Source organism: Panthera tigris, chromosome E2 (assembly GCF_018350195.1).
Source record: "Panthera tigris isolate Pti1 chromosome E2, P.tigris_Pti1_mat1.1, whole genome shotgun sequence".
In the NCBI taxonomy this organism is placed as follows: Eukaryota; Metazoa; Chordata; class Mammalia; order Carnivora; family Felidae; genus Panthera; species Panthera tigris.
Genome location: NC_056674.1, coordinates 61,326,563 through 61,349,753, shown reverse-complemented (window position 1 = coordinate 61,349,753; position 23,191 = coordinate 61,326,563). Strand labels below are relative to the sequence as shown.

At 52.6% G+C, this 23,191-nt stretch overlaps 1 protein-coding gene and 1 long non-coding RNA gene across 2 annotated transcripts; one reads left to right on the top strand and one right to left on the bottom strand.

Annotated features, from left to right (window-relative positions):
* Nucleotides 1–59: 59 nt before the first annotated feature.
* GAS8 (growth arrest specific 8) lies at nt 60–18,929 on the bottom strand. Its single transcript, XM_007091104.3, has 11 exons — nt 18,623–18,929; nt 16,185–16,271; nt 12,764–12,961; nt 11,607–11,813; nt 9,692–9,746; nt 8,614–8,819; nt 7,902–8,069; nt 7,353–7,439; nt 4,709–4,918; nt 1,929–1,994; nt 60–312 (listed from the first exon to the last, which is right to left on the bottom strand). The coding sequence occupies exons 1-11, from the start codon at nt 18,623–18,625 to the stop codon at nt 163–165; spliced, it is 1,437 nt and encodes a 478-aa protein (XP_007091166.1). The 5' UTR covers nt 18,626–18,929; the 3' UTR covers nt 60–162.
* LOC122233979 lies at nt 18,761–22,861 on the top strand. Its single transcript, XR_006211657.1, has 4 exons — nt 18,761–18,832; nt 19,639–19,720; nt 20,634–20,738; nt 22,641–22,861. It is a non-coding gene; the product is annotated as an uncharacterized LOC122233979 (long non-coding RNA).
* Nucleotides 22,862–23,191: the final 330 nt, after the last annotated feature.

Below are 23,191 nucleotides of genomic sequence, written 5' to 3'. Positions count from 1 at the left end.
GGCACCACGGGCCCTGGAGGTGCCTCTCCTCCACGTAGCCAGGCAACAGGACACACAGCGAATGTAGAAAAACTTCATTTGCAGACGATACAAATAGAAAGACAAACCGCTCCTGTCCTTGGTGAAAGGGAGTGTCGTCCAGGGAGCAGTCCCAGGCGGGCACTACGTTGGGGTGCCCACGAGCCCCGCGGGACCCTGGCCCAGCGTCTGCCCAATCACGGCCGTCTCCAGAGGCTTGAAGCCCACGTTGTCCAGAGGGATTCCGAAGGCCAGGAGCTTAGCCTCATAGGTGCGCAGCAGGTCACTGTGGGCCTGTGGGGTGAGAGCAGCATCGGGAGGGGCGGAGCCACACGGAGGGTGACTCTAGCCCAGGCCTTACTCAGCTCTGGAGGGTGCAGGAGGGTGGTGGAGGAAAACCATTTAAAGCTAACCTTTACCAACGGCTCACGGTACGCCACACCTGATCATAAGCACCTTCACGTACATAACTCAGCTAACCCACAATGGGAGACGCTGCCATTATTCCGGTTTCACAGATGGGGAAACTGAAGCAGAAGATACAGACTCAGAGCAGAACTATAGTCTGAACGTGCTCCTGGCTCCTTGCCAGGCATTTCTCATTCAAATCGGTCACCCCTGACTTCGCGGGCATGACCTTCCACGTGTATATGACCCTCCCTGCCTTGTGGGTGCAGAGTGCAGGCGGCCCTCCATCCCCCGATCCCAGGAAGGCTAAGGTCTGGACAACAGTGCTGGTGGGGCCAACACAGGCAAGGTTCCTGTTCCCCGCTCTGGAAAATGGATACTTTTTAAAGAGTTAATTGCATCGGATTGGTTACAAGGGATTGAAATGCCCAGGAAATGCTTGGAGCCTGGTCTGACATCATCCTCACCATTATCGAGAAAAAGGTGCTGATGCTTGGAGCTGAGATTTAAAGGGTGAACTCAGGCTGGGCTCCAGACAGAACTTGGGGGCTAGGTCCCGGCTCTCACCTTTTTCTGGGGGTCGGACCTCCTGACAATCAGATACATTCCCTTAGAACTGCACACACCAGTAGATGGTTCTAATTTTGTAGATCTAAGTATCAGGGGATGCCAGAGCATATAAGGGAAGTGTCCAGATGGGCAGGGCTGAGGAAAGGCTCAGGGAGATCTGGTCACGGGCGCTGGAGCCCAGCACCAGTGACAGGCATTGCCTCCCTCCTGGGGTTCCACAACCCAGGGTGCACAGTAGAACCAGGATGCAATGTCCACCGGCAGGTTTATGGGCTTATCTGAGTCACACTCACGGGGTGGCTGCTTGAGGTCAATGTAGGCAGCGCTATGTCTGCATTTCCCACAGGCAAAGCCAAGGCAGAGCTGGGGGCTCACCCACAGAGGAGTGAATACTGGGTAGAGGGCCCAGGCCTCTGGGGCTCATGAGGCAGACAACAGAAGGGTCAAGGCACTCCCTGCCACTCCCCAACAGCGGGAGGCCTCCACACTGCTGGTGGCTTTGGTGTGGGTACGGGGTGCAGCTTTCATCAGACTTACAAAGGAGTGAGAGAAGCTTAGACTCGTAACTGTCCCCTACATAGAAGAAGCAAAGGAGGCCCATCCAGTCACCCCGGAGCCCAGGTCAGCAAGAGTAAAGGGTCAAACAGGGAGACAGGGACAGAGTGCCCTCATTTAGCAGACATCCACTGGGCAGGCCCCTGTAAGGGACACCAGGACCATGGCCAGAGCTGAGACAGGGCTGTCTCAAGCCTGGCAGCTACAGGTCTCCCGGGTGGCCAGGATGCCAGCACAACCGCACTCCCGTGGCAGCATCAGAGACCCAGTCCACACACACAGTGACCCTTAGAAGGCCCAGACAGCCTCAGGCTGTGTATGCCTCAAAGTGTAAATAAGGTGGGGCCCTGAGAGAGGGTCAAGGAGTCTCCTCATACCTTGCAGACCCGGGCCAACTCATACTGCAAGTCCTTGATAGTGTTGTTCTTTGATTCTAGAACATCCTAAGGAGAGAAAGGTGGATGTGAGTTAGAGCTTGTCTTTGAGCTGAGGTAGACAGGGGTTGGCAGGGGTCTGGGAGCTCCAGCAGGGGACCTCAGACATCCAGGGAATGGCAGCCTGACCCCATCACGGTGTGCATCCACACAGGGCGCAGCCAGCCAGCACAGAAAGGTCTTCAGAGGAGAAAGGGAAAATACCATCTGCCTCTCCAGATGGCGACTGTCTAGATGGTGGGAGGTGAGGATAAGAGATTAGAGAAGCCAGGCCAACCATGGCCCAGGGAAGGCCCCTTGAACCCCTACCTGCTGCCTGGAGGGTTCCTGCCTGGCAAGCCAAGTAAGTGTCCAGAAAAGGCAAGAGCTGACACGCCGCACCCTGGCCCACAGGCCCAGCTGCAGCAACCACTGAGGACGGGACTGATTTCATCATGAGTGCTGGCAACACAACCTCATCCAGCTCCAAGACCAGCTGCCCCTCCCAAAAGTAGAGACAGGAAAGCCATCCTGACCTTTCTAACAGGGCCCTCGCTCCCCGCTGCCCGGCGTTCACAGGGATTCACACACAAACAAGGACAAGGACACAGATGGGCCCCCAGACCCAAGTCCATGGTGCTGCCAGCCCAGACTAGGCCCCTCCCATGTGGCTGCACCACCACAGGCCCCGAGAGCCTGTCCTGAGTGACTCAGGGCCTCCTGGCCCTGCCACCCCCTGAGCCAGGACTCACTGCTGCCCGAAAGCAGCACCTGGTCTCATCCAGAAATGGGCACTACATAATCTTGGACTCCTCAGCACTTCCCCACCAGCAATAAGTCCTTCACCCCTACTCAGTGCCAGCTCACCTCCCACCTTCCCAGAGGGTTCTCTCTGATCCAGTCTGCCCCACCCAGGACCTTCCATGTTTCCTCGCCAGCCCCAAACCCAGGGGCACAGCCAATAGCGTGAGAATCACCCCCATCCCTCTGGCTCTGCTCCCTTCGCCTCAGCCCTGCGCTCCCCCCAACACCCAAGCAGCAGCAAGGGGCTCACAAGGATACAACCAAGTGGGAGCTGCAAGCTTAAGGTCAAGGCCAGGTGGGCAGTAGGCCAGTGCAGGATGCTTTACATAAACATGAAGTGACCTGACACAGAGTTAATCCTCAGGGCCTGGGTGTCATGTGAGCAAAGGGTGGGGGAGGGGGTTTATGTTCAGCTGAACTTCACAGGGACAAATCACCTAAAAAATGCTACCTGTGTACGGACACCTGGGTGACTCAGTCAGTTAAGCGTCTGACTCTTGGTTTGGGCTCAGGTCGTGGTCCCACGGTTTGTGGGTTCGAGCCCAGCATCAGGCTCCGGCACTGTCAGTGCACAGCCGGTTTGGGATTCTCTGTCTCTCCCTCTCTCTCTGCCCCTCCTCTGCTCGCTCTCGCTCTCTCTCGCTCTCAAAATAAATAAATAAAACATTTTTTTAAAAACGCTATGTGTGCCATTTCTCAGGATGAAACACACTTGCGCAAACTGAAGCAGTCAGCAGCCCCTAACTCCGAAGATCTGTTTCTCCATGAAGGAAAAGCAGACACACACAGGCACCGTCTATCCTGGAAGGATCCATCTCTGGGACAAGCTGGCCTCTCCTCACTGGGCCTCTCCATAAAGACATGCAGACCAGCTGCGTTCTCTGGGGCCATGCACACCCGCATCTGTCTCCCAGGCACCCAAGGGCACTGCACCTGGGGTTGTCTCAGGCCTGGCAGCTACAGTAGGTCACCCAGGTGGCCAGGATCCCTGCACAGCCGCACTCCCGCTGCAGCCCAGAGACCCCTTGTCCAGCCTCACCCGTTCTTTCTGTGACACGCCCCAACTAGGCCCAAGGAACAGAGACACAAGGCCCAGCTCCAGGCAAGACGGCCTGCCAGGTCCTGTCAGGCTTTTGCTTGCTGAGCCAAAGCTGGCAGCTATTGCCAGGGTTCCTCAGCTGGCCCCACCAGCCCATGGGCACCCGGGCCCCATCTGCCTTGTTTACTGCTGTCCCCAGTGCCCAAGATGGTTCCAGCATAGAGGAGCACCACGAGGAACTGTGAACTCGTGGCCTGTGCTCAGACATAACTCCCTCTGGGAACCCTGCCACAGCACCCGCCACCACAAAGGGGCACCCACAGCCCTGCATTTCCCTGTCCTAACTGCCCACGGCCCTGCATTTCCCCACCCTAACTGCCCACAGCCTACATCCGGACATCAAAGCAACCCAGGCAGACTGTGGCAGTAGTCTCAGCTGAGAGCTCATGGGCCTGACTGTCCCCCAGGCCCGTCTCTAGGTTTGCTGCCAAATTCCCGAGGAGCACCGGCCCACAGCAGCTTGAGAAACCCAGGGCCTGATAGGCTGAACTAAACCCATCTCGAGAACTGGACGGGCAGTGGGCTCAGGGCCAGAAGGGCTGAGAGGTTAAGGAGGAGACTGCAGAAGACCTCAGACCTGAGCAAAGCCAGTAACAGAGAACCTGGGGAGCCTGATGGCACACACGGGCCTGTGAGCAGACATCTGCAGCCCCATCTATGCTCAGGCCACAGGAAACCCATGACCCTCCCAACACCACCTGAGGGTCCCCACCGGAATGACGGAGGCTGGACACAAACACACGGAACAAGCGACCCCCAACCCAAGCTCAGGACACCTACTGGGGGGCAAGGACATGAGGCTCCAGCCCCGTACCTCCCCAGGAGCCCGCCTGGGGCCTACCTCCAGCTTGCGGGACACAAGGGTCAGGGCAGCAGGGTCCAGGTTGGAGGCCGCCAGCACCTCATTAATCTGCACCTCTTTCTTCTCCACAGCAGCGCTCAGCGCCTGCAGCTTCCGCTCCAGAACCAGGTTCTTGAAGCCCACCTTCTGCTGCACCTCCAGGATGGCCGCGGTGAACTTCCTGTACAGCTCATCTCGCTCCTGCTGTACCTGCAAGGGACAGGCTGCAGTGGACAAAGAGGCCACCTCCCCCGGAAGCATCTCACTGGTCGGAAGCCCCCTCCCGCCTCTTCCCTGGGCCAGAACATACCAGTTCTGCCGAGTGAACTCCATTCACCGGTGCCCACCCACGGATGGGGGGGCTGGGTGTCATTTACACTGCCGCCACACCCACTCTCTGTGACGGGATTAAAGGGCTGCGGCCATCCACACTGTGGAAAGCAGGAGGAAACACTAACTGGACCCTTGTCTACTAAGGTGTTTCAGGAGGTAGGAGGGCACCCTCGTTAGAGCTGGAGAAGCCCCACAGAGAGGCTGGGGCCCTGGGTTTGTTCAGTAGGCTCAGGAAACTCATGTCCCTGATCACCCCTACGTCACATCCAAGGCATCAAACTCCAGCAGGCAACGCTTGGGAGTGGGGCCCGTGGGGATCCGTCCACTCCCTCTGCCAGCCCTCGATCCTAGAACATGCCCCACGAGGCAGATCTGGAGACCAGCCTGTCAATAGATAGAAGTGTTCTTTTTCATCTTCCCATTCTTTTTCCTTTAACTGAGCACTTTAAAGAAAAATCAAGACTGTGTGTAAGTATAAAAAGTGAACGCCCCTTAACCCAACTTCCCAGAGGCCTCCATGTGAATCCGTGATGTAACTCCTTCCAGAATGTTCTCTACGTGTGTAAAAACATGTCTTACAGCTAGGAAGAGAAGAGGGTTATGCTCAAACCTGCAGCACCTTCTCCTTCTCCTTACTGTACAGTTTTCCCTCGATTCACTTCAATCAGTCCATCCCTTTGGTCTTCAAAATCTGCTGACACATCGACACGCTTGCTTTTCTCAGGAAACACTGACTTTGCCACGAATGACACTCAAACAGAAGAGAAGGGGGCGAAGTACACAGGCTCCAACGCAAGCCTCTGCAGTCAGCCTCCATTTCCTCCTCCCCAAATGCACACCCTCCTTAGCCAGCAACGGGGCGGGGGGGCGGGGGGGCGCAGGGCACATCTCACTGGTGACTCAAGGGTCCTTCTCCTGGCTGGCCAGCAGCCTGCAGGACCCTCAGAGGCATCTCTGAAGAAGGTGACTCTAGATCTGATGGGATGATGGGATGTACCTGAGGAATGTGGACCATTCCATAATCACTGTCTGTGAGCAGGAATCTCAATCAGGTGAGAAAAGGAACAAAACCTGAATGAAAAGTTTAAAAGACGGAACTGCTCTGCCTGGCATGTGTGCCACTCACGGGGTACCTCAGAAAAGCACATTCAACGAGACATCTTCCACCCAATCACATCAGCGAGTTTTGAATTAGTGACATCTGGTCCGGGCAGGAAGTGGCCCCTTGGGTGCTTTGGGCAGAGTCATAACTCAGAACAACGCTCTGTGCAGCCTCTACCCAAATTCGGAACACAAACCTTTTGGCCCAACAAGCCACTGCTAGGGACTGACTTTAAAAGAGATGCTCACCCCTGCACAAAGGTAAACTTAAAAGGAGGACAGTGGCAGTGGTTTGTAACAGCAAAGGACGAAAACGAAGACATCTCTCCAGGGGAAGTGGCTGCATAACAAATGGAGCCTTCTGGGGCGCCCGGGTGGCTCGCTCGGTTAAGCGTCCGACTTCGGCTCAGGTCATGATCTCACAGTTTGGGAGTTCGAGCCCTGCATCAGGCTCTGTGCTGGCAGCTTAGAGCCCAGAGCCTGCTTCGGATTCTGTGTCTCCTTCTCTCTCTGCCCCTCCCCAACTTGTGCTCTGTCTCTCTATGTCTCTCAAACAATAAATAAATGTAAAAAAAAAAAAAAAAACTTTTTTAAATGGAGCGTTCTGGCACAGAGCCGAACATGACTGTTCTGTGTGTACAATCTGGAGACAGCACAATCAAGGTGAGGTTAAAAAGAAAAAAAAAGCACAGCGTTCTTAAGGCATGAAGCCACCCGTGCCTAAGGGTGCACAGGAAGAAGTCTGCACAAAACTCAAGGAGCTGCTACCACTCGTGAGAACCAGCACTGCACAGCAGGAGGGCCCTCTCATTTTCACTCACAGACGGCAGGGTTCCAGGCTTCTTTACAACGTGTGCCCGACAGTTTACTGCTTAAACACACGTACATACATGGAAAAGACCCTCGATGCAAGGGCCAGGTACCCTTCACGTGCTTCAGAGGTGAGCCGCGGGGAAAGAGAATTGGGGGTGATGGTCTCCCAGCAGGGCACCTGCTCTGTGAGACCCCGGGCCTTCTCTAGAATGTACCACAGGGTTTTGCCTCATAAGGCTGCAGAGCATGAGAAGCGGACAACAGGACTCCCAGCTTTCGAACCTAGAAACCCGGCCGCGGTTCTAGGGCTTCCTGGAACCAGTGGCCGAGCCAGGGTTACAGGAAGGGTCTCTCCCTGACCGGGGGTCCCCGGGATGCCGGCCTGGCATCTGCTCACCTTGAGAAATCGCTGCTCCAGCACCTCGTGTTCCCACTGGAGGTCCTTCAGTGCTTTCTCGGCAACCTTCAAACGTGCTTTTGTGCGCTGGAGAGAAAATGAAGGGTGGAGGACAAAGTGTTCAGGACCAGGCGTCCACGCAATGCAGGCTCCTGGGGGACAGCAAGGCCAAAAATAACTGTGGAAGAGAGCTGCCTCGGGGGCACCCGGTGTCTCTGGGTCAGGGCTGTCAGTTCGAGCCCCATCCTCAGTGTAGAGATTGCTAGAATGAATGAAGGAACGAACGAATGAACGAAGGACTGGCTCAAGGACACAAGCAGCTGAGCGCCCCCCGCAGCAGGCTGGTGGAAACGCCTATTGCCCAGAATGTGCACCAGCTTAACATCCTGTCCATGGAGGACACCAGTCAGAGAAGCTGAGATTCAGCCCCCCAGTCCTGCCCTGAAGGCCGACCCTGCTCTGGGACCCAGGAGACACCTTGCTGATGTCCCTCCTCTCCTAGCCCAGGAGGAAGTGCAAGGAGGGAGGCACAGTCAGGCAGAAACTCACAACCAGGGTCTGTCTGTCCCTCTCATAGTTCCCGAGCTTCTTCTGCATCTCAGTCACGTCGTCCCGAGCCTTCTGGAGAGGGTCTGTCAGGCGCTTGTTCTGCGCGGACACCTCCATCATCTCCCTCTCGAGGTGACCTTCCTTCTTGCGCATGTCCTCCAACTGCTCCTGTTGGCACGAGTACGGCAGGGGTGCGGCAGGGGTTCGGCAGGCAGAGCCGAGGTCTTCAGAGGGCAGAGCCAGGAGCCCTCCTGCCCACCGCCCACCAAGGACGGTCCTGAAGACCTGTTCTGTGTATAAACACGGAGTAATTTTGCAGTCTTCACTTATTCTGAATCTTCTAGGAAGGCTGCTTCCACACAAAGTGAGATTACACTTTTCCAGGACCCGAGGGGCATTCCCCACCGTGGGAACTCTGTCCCTGCCAGCACTTGCGTGGTGATGACACCACCTGTGCAGCCATGCTGGGGCTCCCACTACATTCTGCATGAAGCTCCCACCTGTCGAATGTGTCCTTTTCACGAGCCCCACCTACGCTACAGTCAGGGCAACATCCTGGCTGCCGCCAGCCACAGGTGTGGAGAGGCTCCATCATGAATTCAAACAAGGACAGAGGGGCACCATCAAACATTTTTAAAAGGAGAGTAATGGGCCCGACGGGGTGGAGACCTAGCGTCTGGGGCCCCCGGCCCAGCCGGCCCTAGCGCAGCACCTTGAGGGAGTTGATGAGAGCCAGGTTATTGAGGGTGATGTCGTTGTAGTAGTTCTTGATGTCCGTAAAGGCTTCTTCATGCCGCTGCATCAGCATGTTGATCTGGCTGTTCTTTCTCTCCTCCACCTCGTGGATCTCAGTCTTTCTCCTCAGGTCAAGTTCATCCCTAAGCATCTTCATTTTTTTATCATACTTGGCCTCAATTTCTGAAAGGCAGAAGCACATATAGGGCAGCTTAGCAGAGGAACAGCTGGCCAGTGTCTATCAGAATAGATGGAACCTATGGGCACCTGGGCAGCTCAGTAGGTTGAGCGTCCGACTCTCGATTTCGGCTCGGGTCATGATCTCATGTTTCATGGGTTCGAGCCCCATGTCCGGCTCTGCACTGATAAAATGGAGCCTGCTTGAGATCCTCTCTCTCCCTCTGTCTCTCTCTGCCCCACCCCTGCTCATGCTCTCTCAAAAAATAAACATTAAAAAAAAAAAAAGAATAGATGGGACTTCTAAACACGGCCCAGGAACATCCACCGGGATGAAGGCTGTGCACACAAGCGCGGCCAAAGCACAGGACGGGTTTGAGTGGACCTCTCTCTGCTGAGGCTCACAGATGACATATTCAGCACACACACCACTGTCTGCCTTCCTTTGCCCGTAGCAGGCATTGATAATCAATCCCGGGGTTAGGGTTCCCAAAACCAAGTGTCAGCTGATCCCACGGCTCGGTGGTCATCCAGGCCGACTCTAGAGCTTTATTAGTGAACCCGACAGACTTCTCAAATGGGAGCCTCCTCAGGCCAGAAGCCATGAAAAGACTATTCTAAGAATACTGCCCACAAGACAATAACTGCCACGTGCCTCAAACTGCTGATTTGTGCCAGGAGTAGGGACGTAGGAGGTAATCACAGCCTCCCCAACTTGCGTGGAAGTAAGTTGTTCCGGGATTCTGGGCAATCCGTCAGCCTTGGAAACTACATTTTCTCTCTGCGTGTCTAGGCCATTTTAACCTGGTTTCTGTGCCCTGGGTGAGCAGGCCCTAGAGGTAAATTTCCTTCTGACAGGACGCATGTAAGGAACTGACCTCGCACTTGCCTCTCGAAGTCATTCCGCATCTTGGTGACCTCCTCGCTGTGCTTCTGCAAAGGCAGAGAAGCAGGCCGTTACTAGGTGACAGACACACACAGAAGCCTCTCCCTGGGGCTGGCCCTGCTCCTCGGTGGTATGGAAAATCCAACTCTGTAAACTCTGCGCTGTTTCTGGAGGGTGCTGGGTTCCCCCCATGTCCGAGCTCTTGGACCATGCTCAGAATAACGTGGTTTTGGTAACTTCCGTGTTTCATAATTCACTTTCCTTGGTTAATGACCGAATGTTAACAGACGTGCTAAACACTGACCGTGCTTGGCCCCTCACTCAGCTTGCCCACAGGTCGGAGAGCACGGGCCATGTCTACATGAGCTGCAGGTTCTCTCCAGATGCCTGACGGCCTGCTTCAGCTGTGACTTAGAGCAGCATTCACAATCATTTTCACAGTTATATAGAGAGGTTTTGAATAGAAAATTTAGATTATTTTTTATAGGATAGTACTTTTGCACAAAGGGGAGTTCTGACCACATAACTACTCCATATCCAGGCCTCAGGTAAGCAGACAGCCTCACATCACCAAATTCACTGGAAGTCTGTCTGTCAGCAAAGACCAGACTATTCTTATAGGTCCAAGACTTCACCGTCAGCCTTCACTGCAGTTTTTTCTTAGTTGAGGCTGCGGTGCCTCCAGCATGAGGCAAACGTATTGACAAAGTCTTCCGAACCCACAGCCAAGAAGAACCTTAGAAAACCAAAGTCAGGCACATCTTCCCTCTGCCCAAAACCTCCAAAGTTCCCCCAACTAAACCCAGGTCAACAGCTGGGTCCTGACTGTGGCTTTTGATGCCGACAAGCTCTGACCTACCTGCCCAGCCACCTTGCCCCTTGCTCCTCTGGGCCTCCACACCAGCCCATCCCCTATGCCTTCTCCAGACCTGGTCTCCCTAAGCCTGGCTCAGCCCCACCGCCTTCCAGCCTTTGCCCAAACGTCACCTTCTCAATGAGACACTCCCAGAATTCCTTGTAGAAGAATACAACCCTACCCTCAACCCACGGCATCCTCTTCCCCGCACTGCTCTTCCCACAGCGTTTATGCCTGTGGATGTGCTCCACGTATCCAACACTTCGTTCTGTCTTTTGTCTCCTTCCTGGACTGTCAACCACACGTGGGCAGTCATTCTCTCAGTCCTGTTCCCTATATGTCCCCAGAGATCAGAACAGGGCTTGGCACCTTATGGGCACCAGGCAAATGAATCTCAACCTCCACCTGGAACCCCCAAGCCTCACTCAGAAAGGACCAAAAAGTCAGCCAGGTGCTTATGAACCCAGCTTGCATGACAAACTGCCATGGCCACGGAGGGGCTGGCATACCAGACATGTTAATGGTTGCGTATGTTTCTTTTTTTTTTTTTTTAATGTTTATTTATTTTTAAAAGAGAGAGCACGAGCAGGGGAGGGGCAGAGAGAGAGGGAGACACAGAATCTGAAGCAGGCTCCAGGCTCTGAGCTGTCAGAACAGAGCCCGGCACAGGGCTCGAACTCACAAACTCGAGATCACGACCTGAGCCGAAGTCGGACGCTCAACCGACTGAGCCACCCGGGCGCCCCGGTTCTGTATGTTTCTAAATGCACCTGACAGACTCCCTGGGAAAGCAGCCAGGTGTCAGGCGTCAGCAGCACATGAAGAGGACCCTAGGCTGGATTTTCCCCTTGGGAAGTCCATTTGTTGCTCAGCTCTGAAATAAAATTCTGTACTTGGCCCCCAAATGGGATTTGTCTTTTTCTTAAATAGTTCAACGAATTCCCAAAATGCAGGAAGCTTCTAAGCAAAATATGAATTCCCAGGTAAGCTGACTAACCGGGAGTTCACGGTCCCCAGCAGCCAGTCAGGCACTGGCGGCCCTCACACCTACCAGCCGCAGGTTCTTCACCACCACCTCGTTGGCCAGCTCCTGCTCCTTGAGCTCCACCTTCAGTGCCCGCATGTCCTTGCGCAGTGCACCCTCCTGTGCGCAGTGCTCCCTCTGGGCCAGCTTCATGACCACGGTACCCTCAGCCTTCATCTCTGTCAGGTTGTTCTGATGCTCGTACAGCAGGTGCTTCACCTTCTGCTTGTACACCTGCAGGCAGCGAGAGCACCGCTTGCTTCCCTGCACACTCTCACCCACACCCCTGCACACGCACACTCGCCTGCTCACCTGCCCGTGCATGCTCACCTGCAGGCACATATCCTTTTTTTTTTTTTAATGTTTTATTTATTTTTGAGAGAGAGAGAGAGAGAGAGAGCGCACAAGTTGGGGAGAAGCAGACAGGGGGACAGAGCTCCAAGCTGACAGCAGAGATCCCGATGTGGGGCTCGAACTCACAAACCAGGAGATCATGACCTGAGCTAAAGTCGGACGCCTAACCGACTGAGCCACCCAGGTGCCCCGTGCACATACCCTTTTATAAAAAATACTTTCACGAGTATTTCATGAGTGGCTCAGTCAGTTAAGTGTCCAACTCTTTTTTTTTTTAATTTTTTTTTTTAATGTTTATTTATTTCTGAGATAGAGAGAGACAGGGCATGAGTCGGGGAGGGGCAGAGAGAGAGGGAGACACAGAATCGGAAGCAGGTTCCAGGCTCTGAGCTGTCAGCACAGAGCCCGATGCGGGGCTCAAACTCACAAACCCTGAGATCATGACCTGAGCTGAAGTCGGTCGCTCACCCGACTGAGCCACCCAGGCGCCCCTAAGTGTCCAACTCTTGATTTCAGTTCACGTCACGATCTCCCATGTCAGGCTCTGCGATGAGCATGAAGCCTGCTTGGGATTCTCTCTCTCCCCCTCTCTCTGCCCTTCCCCCACTCGTTCTCTCTCTCGCTCGCTCTCTGCCCTTCCCCCACTCATTCTCTCTCTCTCTCTCTGAAAATAAATAAACTTAAAAAAACAACAAACCTTCATTTCCCAGTGTAAAGGATACAAAGGGCTGTGACCCCAAAGCAAGCAACAAAATGCCCCCCTGCCCCTGCCCCGTTCTTCTGCGCCATATGGTATGTCCCGCAGGGACGGGCAGGCCAGCTGCATTTACCTTGATCTCAACCTGGTGCCTCTCCTCAGCCTCCTCCATTTCCCGGTCCTTGTTTCGCAGCTCGGCCTTCTTCTCCTCCAGCTGCCTCCGCGTGATCTCCCAGAAGGTATGGATCTTGTCCCGCTCCAACTGGAAGTAGTTGCGCTCCTCACGCTCACGGTCCAGCTCCTCGCGGACACGGCTGACATGCTCCTCCACCTGCCGGGCAGAGCGCAGCCGTGAGGCCCAGCAGGGCCCTCCCCCCGCCCCTGCCCACGGCGAAGAAGAAAGAAAGGCCGTTCTCACCTAAACACAAGTAAAAACTAAAAGTGGGATGTTAAAATATGATGCTAGAAAGGTCCCGAGGACAGGACATGATTCAGAAAATAGCAGAGGTACCTTGAATGTAACCAATAATCAAAATATGACTGTATCTTTTCATCCAGTCCCAGGAATTTATACTAGAGGAATTTCTCAAAAGAACACAAGAGTTGGGGCGCCTGGGTGGCTCAGTCAGTTGGGCGTCTGACTTTGGCTCAGGTCATGATCTCACCGTGCGTGGGTTCGAGCCCCGCGTCGGGCTCTGTGCTGACAGCTCAGAGCCTGGAGCCTGCTTCCGATTCTGTGTCTCCCTCTCCCTCTGCCCCTTCCTGCTCATGCTCTCTTTCTCTCAAAAGTAAATAAACGTTAAAAAATTAAAAAAAAAAAAAAAAGGAACCAAAAAATACAAGAGTTATCTGCTCAAAGACATTAGCCACCATTATTACAACAGCAAGAAAAGTTTAAAGGAAGTAATCTGAGATGATTTTAAATAGGGAAATGGTTGAGAAATTAGAGTAAATCTACTAAAAGATTATAGGGCCCAAAGACACATAAATATGAAAATGATGGAGCAGCATGTACACACGTGAACAAAACAATGCTAAATTAAAAACCATTCACCTTCTGGTGGTGCCTGGGTGGCTCAGTTAAACATCCGACTTGATTTCAGCTCAGGTCACGATCTCACAGTTCGAGAGCTAAAGCCCCGTATTTGCACTGTCAGCAAAGAGCCTGCTTGGGATTCTCTCTCTCCCTCTCTCTCTCTGCTCCTCCCTTGCTCTCTCTCAAAATAAGTACATAAAACTTTAAATAAATAAATAAACAAACAAACAAATGCTCACCTTTAAAGGTATGTTAAGCAAAAAAAATATACAAACCCAGAAGAACCCCTAACAGTCAAAAAGGTTTTGTCCGAAGCCCACTGCAAATCTCCAAATAGGTTAATTTTTTTTTTTTTTTTTTTTTTACGTGGGGCTGGCTCTTGGCTTTCTTGGGAATTTCATCTCCAACAAGAATTAGTCATCTTCGGAGCACAACTTCAGGCCACTCACTGTGAAGTTTTTCTCTCCTGATAACCCCACTCCCCACAGGGAAACCACACTTCTCACTTCAAGAGAAGGCCAAGGGGCGCTTGAGTGGCTCAGTCGGTTGAGCGTCCGACTCTTGATGGCGGCTCAGGCCATGACCCCAGGGTTACGCACACGGTCTGCACTGAAAGTAGAGCCCACTTGGAATTCTCTCCCACTCTCTCTTTCCGCCCCTCTCCCCCACAAATAAATAAACATTTTTTAAAAAGAGAGAGAGGGGTGCCTGGGTGGCTCGGTTGCTTAAGCGTCTGAGTTCAGCTCAGGTCATGAGCTCACGGTTCATGGGTTCGAACCCTACATCGCGTTCTCTGCTCTCAGCAAATCCTTTGTCAGATCTTTTGTCCCCGTCTCCCTCTGCCCCTACACTGCTCATACTTTCTCTCTCTCAAAAAGAAATAAAACATTAGAAGATAAAAGTAAAAATAAATAAATAAAATGAATTAAAAACTTTAAGAAGAGAGAAGGCCAAGATAACAAGCCCCCAAGGAGGGGCAGCCGGAGCTCTGTGGTGGGGAACCTGGGTGGGGCTTGCCTCCCCATGGGGGTCTGATGAGGGGTTCAGCAGATGACGGTGTCCTCATGGCACAGACCTTTTGTATCTAGACTCAAACAGATAGCCTAAACCAGGCTCCTACCTAGTTCGATTGACTCACAGTCTTAGATTTCCCTCAATATTTAGGTTTCTTATAAATATCCAGATTTCTAGCTTCTCTTTGAAAAGCAGAAAACAGACCACACTGGAGCCCAGTGCCCCCAAGGTAACCATCCAATGAACTGACTGCAGCTGTCCACAGTCCCTCACCCAGCTGTCCCCAGTCCCTCACCCCTGCCTGGACCCTAGACAGTTCTGAGGTGTCAGTGCCCACATGTGCAACCTAACCACTACTGTGTCACAGTTCTGTATCGACACGGACAAGAAGTAAACGGGGAGACGAGAAACAGCTCAACTGTTGGCAATGTGATGTGCCGTCCATTCTACACACAGCAGCCCCACCCTCTCTCCAAAACACAAACCTGAACCCATCACCATCTCCTTAAACTGCTTGTGGTTCCCCCGCATGTAAAATAAAGCAACGCTTCACTAGTGTACAAGGGCCTCTGTCCAGCTCATCAACTTCAGCTCATGTCACTGTCCCTGTCTCCTTTGTATTTATGTCTTAAAACTATCAAGTGAGTTATTAACACCAACCCACAAGCTGACATGGAACCCTCAAGAGGCCTACAGCAGACACTCACGGGTCAGTCACCAACACAAAGGCTGCAGGGGGCACCACACCTGCTCTCATGGTTCACCATGTGCTGGTTTCCCACTGGAATTATAATTAGACAATTACGTTCTCTGGTCCTTAATGTCGTCACAATGGGTAAGTGGCTTAAAATAATTCCTACTGTTTAATGCAAATAAAATAAACAACAATATTATATATGCATATAACAGCTCAGTAAGCATCAGGTGCATAAAAGGATGAGACTGAAAGGATATACAGAAAATTAAAAATAGTTTTTATTTTGGAAAATCATTTCCTTCCAAATTGCTACCACCCTATTTAAAAATGTCTTCAGTGTACTGATGCCTTGTTTAAATTGTACTGTGCTTGAGAGTTTTGGAGCCGACGAGAAGTATGGAAATGGGAAGAGGTGTTATCTTGGTTTGGACACGAGTGCAGGAACACACTGAGGGGAGGTGGACGAGGAGGCAGTGGGCAACAGTCTGTAAGAAGTTCAGAAAGGGGCGCCTGGGTGGCTCAGTCGGTTAGACGTCCGACTTCAGCCCAGGTCACGATCTCGCGGTCCATGAGTTCGAGCCCCGCGTCGGGCTCTGGGCTGATGGCTCAGAGCCTGGAGCCTGCTTCCGATTCTGTGTCTCCCTCTCTCTCTGCCCCTCCCCTGTTCACGCTCTGTCTCTCTCTGTCTCAAAAATACATAAACGTTAAAAAAAAAAAAGAAAAAAAAAAAAAGAAGTTCAGAAAGACAAACAGCCAGAGACAACTTCGAACGACACTCGCCAGTCCCATCCCGACCTAATTGCTCACCTGCTCCTTGCTCATGTCCTCCGGAGCAAGCCCGTCAACAATCGGGGTAGCTTTGGTTTTCCCTTTCTTCCCTTTCTTCTTGGGCGCCTTTGATTAAAGAAGAGATGATCGGGTAAGACAGGGAGGCCTGGCTCTGATTAATTCCCGGGCTCACCGGAAGAGGAGTACCTGTCGTGGTGCCTCTGTCCTACTGCTCACTGGCTCATGCCCCACCTGGAGCACATCACTCCGCCCTAAGGTTTCCCCACCCTTCACCACCCACACACTTCTCTGTTGACACCTCTGGAGAAACAAGGAAAAAAATCTTCCTTTTTAGAAGAGAACATTTTCTCCCTCAGAAAGGAAGGGAGGGGGAACTCATTCCAAATCCACTCCTTGGTACGTGGCAGAGACCTCCTTGGTGTGGATGCAAAATGTGCTTGGCCAGGACAAACCCCAATACCACACTGCCAAATGTTACTATGTTGGCTACAATGCTTGGTCACCACCACAGAGAAACCTGCAAGAAACTGTTCAATAAGTCTAAGGAGAAATATCTCCATAGCAATGATCACAGGTGGCAATAGAAGGCTTCCTTTCTTCCAAATATAAAACTCCTTCAGAGAATCAGAGGCACCTGGGTAGCTCAGTCAGTTAAGCGTCTCTTGATTTCAGCTCAGGTCATGATCTCAGTTTGTGGGATCAAGCCCCACGTCAGGCTCTAAATTCTCTCTCTCCCTCTCTCTCTCTCTCTGCCCCTCTTCCACTCCCGCTGTCTCTCCCTCAAAATAAACAAACTTAAAAAAAAAATCTTTGGGGTATGTGGGTGGCTCAGTCGGTTAAGCACCCCAGTTCAGCTCAGGTCACGATCTCACGGTTCGGGAGTTCGAGCGCCGCGTCGGGCTCTGTGCTGACCGCTCAGAGCCTGGAGCCTGCTTCGGATTCTGTGTCTCCCTCTCTCTCTGCCCCGTCCCCCCCCCCCCCCCGGCTCGCGTTCTGTCTCTCTTTTTCTCTCAAAAACAAACATTTAAATAAATAAACAAGTAAATAAACATTATTTATTATTAATTAATTAATTTTAAACATTAAAGTAAATACATAAATAAATCCTTGAAAGAAGCCTTGTCAGGAGCTGAAGCAGACAGCACTCGCCATGGGTGCGCTATAAACGGTTCACCACACGGACCTGCTCTTAGTGTCACTTGCTTTTAACAACTTTGACGAGATGAGAGACACCTCCCACCCCCACTCACCTCTCAAGGGCCACTCAAGCAGGTACTGAATTTCCAAATCCCTGTCTTTACGCCTAGACTTCTCCCAACTCTGTGACCCATGCTTTTGCATGTGCATGAATCCACATGTTTCTGTAACATATTTGTGTGTCTAAACGTCCCTGTTAATGTTTTCATGTGTGTACGTGCACGTCTACACATCTCTGTAACATGTTTACGATTACAAAAAAGTTTTACGTGGATATCTCGGAAAACACAGAAAAGCAAAAAGTGAATAGGAAAATCACCCATATTCCCACAAGCTAGTGATACACATAAGTATTTTAGCGATCTTTTCCAGCTGATTTTAAAAGACCCATCCACTAAAATCTTTCCTCCTCCGAGAAGCCCACCCCATCAGAAGGCCCCAAAGGTTCACCACTACTTGGCAATTCACAGCCAACTGCAGGGGCTTGGAGAGGCATTCTCCCCGCCAGCGGATGGCCCGCGGGCCACATCCCAGAAAAGGCGCTACTGAACGCGTCTATACCATGGGTGCCAGGGCAGCTGCGGGCCCCAATACAGGAGAGAGGCAGGAGGAAGAAGTGGAGAGGCGGTGAGCTCCCCGTCTTGCTCGGACAGGCCTGCCTCCCACGGGGTTCTCCAAGGAAACAGCAGTTCTTGTATCCTGGGGCTCTGTCCAGTACTCCTTGCTGTAGCGGGAACTCCAGCCACTGCGGTATGCCTCAGACTCTCCATCCCAGAGACTGGGCGTCCTGGGGTCTCCCCTGACCCCGACTGTGCTCCATGGGACCCTATAATGTCAGACCCTAGGGCCCAAGGATCGGAGGACTGAGACCTCCATAACAAATGGGAAATCTTTTTGTCCCAGGTTCTGTTTTCTGGACAGCTTGCACATCAAGCCCTGGATCTCGGCGCGGGGGTTGGGGGGGGGGGTGAGCACAGGAGCCTGGAGACCCCAGATCTCTCAGCTCAGCGTGCGTGCGGGATGAGGGATGCGGCATGCGTAGCGCCCCATGCTCTCCTCATGGGAACGCCAGGCGAGCACCAAGGCCTCAATTCCAGGAACCCAGAGCTCCAAGCCTGCCCATTCTTGGGGTCTCGGTGCGCACAGGTCCCGGGACCCCAGGCCTCCCCATCCAGGGGTCTCTTTGCGCGCAGGACTGTCTAACCAAGGAGCCCCTGGCGCCCTCAGGGACCCTAGCCGGGTACCCCGCGCCTCCTCACCATGGCTCTGGTGGTGGATTCCCGCCGCCACCTGCAGACAGAGGCGCCCGCCCGACGGAGGCCGCAGCGTCTCCCGGCAACCGATGGGCGGTCCCGCGCGAAACCTCGAAGATCCTCGCGAGACTCGGCCAGCCGGTACAGTCCCTCGCCGCCGCGGAGGCGAGTTCGTAGCAACTCGCGCTGGGCGGGACCTGGGGTTGCCCGAGTCGAGTAGGTCTTGCGGCGGCCTGGTGTCAACCACACTCTGGATCTTCCCGAAGCTCCTAAGCGCCTTTCGTTAGGGGGATTATGGCGTCTTTTGCGTGTCTCCCCGACTAGAACTTAAGGTCCCCGGAGGGGGAGGAACCGTTTCGTCCACTTCTTACCTACAGCGCCTAGAACAACAGTACATACCAGGTGTTCAGTAAGAGTGCCTTCCACGAAGGAGGGAGACCGCAAGGAAAGACAGATCAGCCGCCCAAGGCTCCCAGACGCTATGCAAATCGGATTCAAATTTGGGCCGAGGTTACGCCCCTGGGCCACACCCCCGCCCACCTTTGAAAATTCCTCCCGCCAGCTGCCGCGGTGAGGGTGGAAGGTAGCTGGGTTTCCGCAAACCATCAGAACAAAACAAAAATAGGAAAGAAAAGTATTTTCCAGCTAGCTCCAAGGTTTTGAAGTCAGCAAGTGTCTCCTCAAAAATAAACTGCTCTGCCTGAGGAGGCCTCCTCTGTGGCCCCCGGTCCTCATGGTGAGGAAAAACTAGAAACCTCTGCCAGGGGTTTCCAGACAGGCACTGCAGAAAAAGCCTTAGGAGGTCCCTTTCCCAACCCCTTGCTCTGAAAACCGCAAATCATTATATGATTTTGCAGGTGAATTTCCAACCCCTGCCACCACCCTGTTGCCCACGTGTATCACTCCCTGTCAATCGGAAGACTAAGAATGTGTCATAAGCAAGTGCCCATCTTCACACACCATTTGTCCTCTTGGTTTGTACACCCTCTCCTTTAACATCTTCCTAACTAGTGATTTTGCAGCAGGTCCTATGTTCCCATCTGTTTGGGGATGGAGAAGATTCCAGAATTTTTTCGCCCTGGAGAGTTGCACTGGGGACAAAGTGTGAGTAATGAAGAAGGGATCTGCCAGTCCCACCCAAGGAAGAAGATGCCTCCTTAGCTGGGCTTGTTTAGGCCCCAGGCACACACACACACACACACACACACACACACACACACAGAGGCAGTGATCTGAGAGCCACAGTGAGGACCCTGAAGGGCTTCCTGGTTTACCCACAGAAGCCATGACTGCTCTTGGACTGGAGCAGCCAACTGGAAGGACCTACCTTGCACAGAGCCATGATTTATTTATAGCAGGCCCTGAGGCCTTTGTGAGGTCTGGTCATGTCCCTGTGCCTACACCACTGGCCTGATGGGGGCCTCCTCCCCCCGTGCCAGGGCCTCCCAGAGGGAATTTGGCGGGTGAGACAGTGCAGCTGGGTAACACGGAGGGGTAATTATTGTTATTTAACACTTACTTTGGCAGACCCAATATGCTAGGTGCCTCATGCTGATTGGCTTTTTTGCTTTAGAAGTCTGGGAGTTCTGAATTAAATAAATGCATTAACAAGAATTCCTTTCAGCAAAAAGGGCAAGAAAAAGAAGGTGAGCTCAGGATAACGAGACAGGGAATTCATTTGTCAAAAGCAGCAGCATCGCTTAGTTTATCAGTATGGATTGCAGAGATGAAAAGTTCCACAGAGAGCCCTGGCTGACAACTCCCCGGGCTCCTGACAAGGCCCACAGTGACCTGTGCTTTTCATATTGGATTTGAGTTCAGATTCTTAGAAAAGAGCCTTTTCTTCACATGTGTGGCTCAAGATACTTTTATTCAGCATCAAGCTGTGCAGCTCCGAAACCCAGATAAATGGCATCTGAGTTTCCTGCAAAATCACAGAGCAAATGTTAACACAGACAAACCCCCTGACCATATTGTCTAATGTCTGCCTCTTCCTCATGCCTGCTGACTTGGTCAGTTAGGTAAACTGCTTCAGACCACTACATCATCATCGCTTCTCGGCCTTTTGGCTAAGATCAAGTGCAGACCGCTACGTCAACTCAACAGATGCCTGGATGTTAAGGTAATAGAATACTTCAGCGACACCTGGGGGGCTCAGTCAGTTAAGTGTCTGACTCTTGATTTCAGCTCAGGTCATGATCTCATGGTTCATGGGATCGAGCCCCGTGTCGAGCTCCATACTGACAGCAAGGAGCCTGCTTGGGATTCTCACTCTCCCTCTTTCTCTGCCCCTCCCCTGCTTGTTCTCTCTCTGTCTCCCTCCCTCCCTCTCCCTCCCTCTCTCTCCCTCTCTCTCTCTTTCAAATTATATAAATAAGCTTTAAAAAAAAAAAAAGGTAACAGAGGACTTGAGAAGACTGGACTCTCACTTAGAGATAAATAGTGAAGTATTTAAAAATGAAATTATATAATGTGTAGGATTTGCTTCAAAAAAAATCCAGCAATGAAGGGAGGTAATTGATAGTAGAGAGGAAACATGATCAGCCATGAGTTAGTAACTGCTGAGTCTGGGTGTTGGGTACAAGCAGGTTAATTGTGCTATTCTCTCTCCTTTTGTTTAAAAATGTTCTTAATGAAAAGTTCAAAATAAATAAACACTGGCTCTGGAATCAGATCACCTGCTGGTCACCAGCTGGAATGCCTTAGACAAGACCCCCTCTTGTCTAAAGGCACCCACCTACCCATCTCTCAAATAGGGAAAATTATTAAACAATTGCCATTACAGTTACTGTGGCTGCATAACAGGTTATCCCCAAAAGTAATGGCTTGATACAGTAACAATATCGGTTTTGCTCATGAGTCTACAACTCAGCCAAGACTCAGTGGGGGACAGCTCACCTCAGCTCCACAGAAACCCCCAGAGGGGTGGCTCAAAGGCGGGTCTCATGTCTGCCCCATGGCCTGAGGACTTAAGTCCGGTCTACTGGCTGTTGCTGGCCAGAACACACACATTGGCGTCTTGAGTGGCCTGGAATTCCTCACATAAGGTGGCCAGGTTCCAGGGGGTCTTCTGAGGGACAGGTGAATCTCCCTTATGACCCAACTTTAGAAGTCACATGGCATCATTTCTGCCACACTCTCTTGGCCAGAGCAGTCACAAGGCTTGCCCAGGTTCAAGCAGGAAAAGTATAGGTGAGGGAGTGTCTTGAGGGGAGTGGAAAGGTTCTGGAAATGGAATCAGAAATACCAATCTGGGGGTGCCTGAGTGGCTCAGTCGGTTGAGCGTCCGACTTCAGCTCAGGTCATGATCTCACTCGCGGTCTGTGAGTTCGAGCCCCACGTCGGGCTCTGTGCTGACATCTCGGAGCCTGGAGCCTGCTTCGAATTCTGTGTCTCCCTCTCTCTCAGCCCCTCTCCCTCTCATGCTCTGTCTCTCTCTCTCTCTCTCTCTCTCTCTGTCAAAAATAACTAAAAACATTGGAAAAAAAATTTTTTTTTAAGAAATACCAATGTGACCATTTTGAGAATATACAATCTGCCACCCCAGCTCACTCTGAACATCCAGTACCTATCCCCTGTCCCAACTTCCCAGGGCACTCACTGGCTTGCTTATGGCCCCACCACCCATCCTAGAACTCAGTTTTGTCCCTGGAAAGCCAAATCTCTGCCTTTTGGGGTCACATGGAGGCCAGTGGCTCACAGCAAGGGCTGGTTCTACAGGGTCATTTTAGAAGGTTGCAAACTGCAGTCTTTGTTTTCACTTGTGTTGTAAACTAAAGAAAAATGGGAACCGACTGACAGTCTCAAAGGCTGTGGGCTCCCTGAAACTGGAGTTGGGCTGGGCAACGAGGGCCTTCCTCGAGTGGCTGAAACTGTATGGACCACCTGCCTTTGAGAGGGTGCCTGTCCTGCAAACACCAAGTTCATACCCACCTCCCTCCTCTGTGGGCCTTTTTCACTCCCAGCCGGGTACAAACTCTTTCTCCCTGATGCCCTTCTGTGGTTGGTTTTGTTTTTATAAAAGTGCAGGCTTTGGGCTTGAATTCGGACCCTCTGGCTTCCAGTGCCTGGCTGTGCAGCCTTGGTCAGGTTACCTACCCTCTCTGTGCTCAACGTCTGCACCTGGAAAAACAGGACACCGTCTTCTTTGGATCTCTGGGAGAATTAATGAGATACTGCGCACAAAGAACTTGACACAGGGACGCATTCCAGGGGCGTGTGTTTGCGGTTCTCGACGCGCCCGGATCCTGCCTGCCTCCCCGGGGCGCCCTGGCTGCCCGCTCCCACCTCCCTACCTCCCATCCCCCACCCGCGCCCCACTCCGGCCTCGCCGTTCCACTCCCGCCCAACCCCACCCACATGTGTTCTCCATAGTATTAGCCACAATCTGCAAATCTTTGCTTACAGGCCAGGGGTGTGGGCGCCGCCTTTGCCTCTCCTCGTGCCTCCCCTCCATGGCCAGCGAAGCACCGACGAGTGGCTGGCACCCCATAAATATCTGGGGGCGAACAAACGGACGGAAGTCGGCGCGGCTGCGGGAGGAGCGTGCGCGCTGGGGGCGCAGAGGGCGCTAGA

Excerpts from the sequence above, each read along its gene's own strand:
- GAS8 (XM_007091104.3), bottom strand. Across the intron at positions 9,747-11,606 it reads TGGTGAAGAACCTGCGGCTG|AAGCACAGCGAGGAGGTCAC; the intron begins GTAGGTGTGAGG and ends CTGCCTTTGCAG. Across the intron at positions 7,440-7,901 it reads GGGACAGACAGACCCTGGTT|CGCACAAAAGCACGTTTGAA; the intron begins GTGAGTTTCTGC and ends TTTTCTCTCCAG.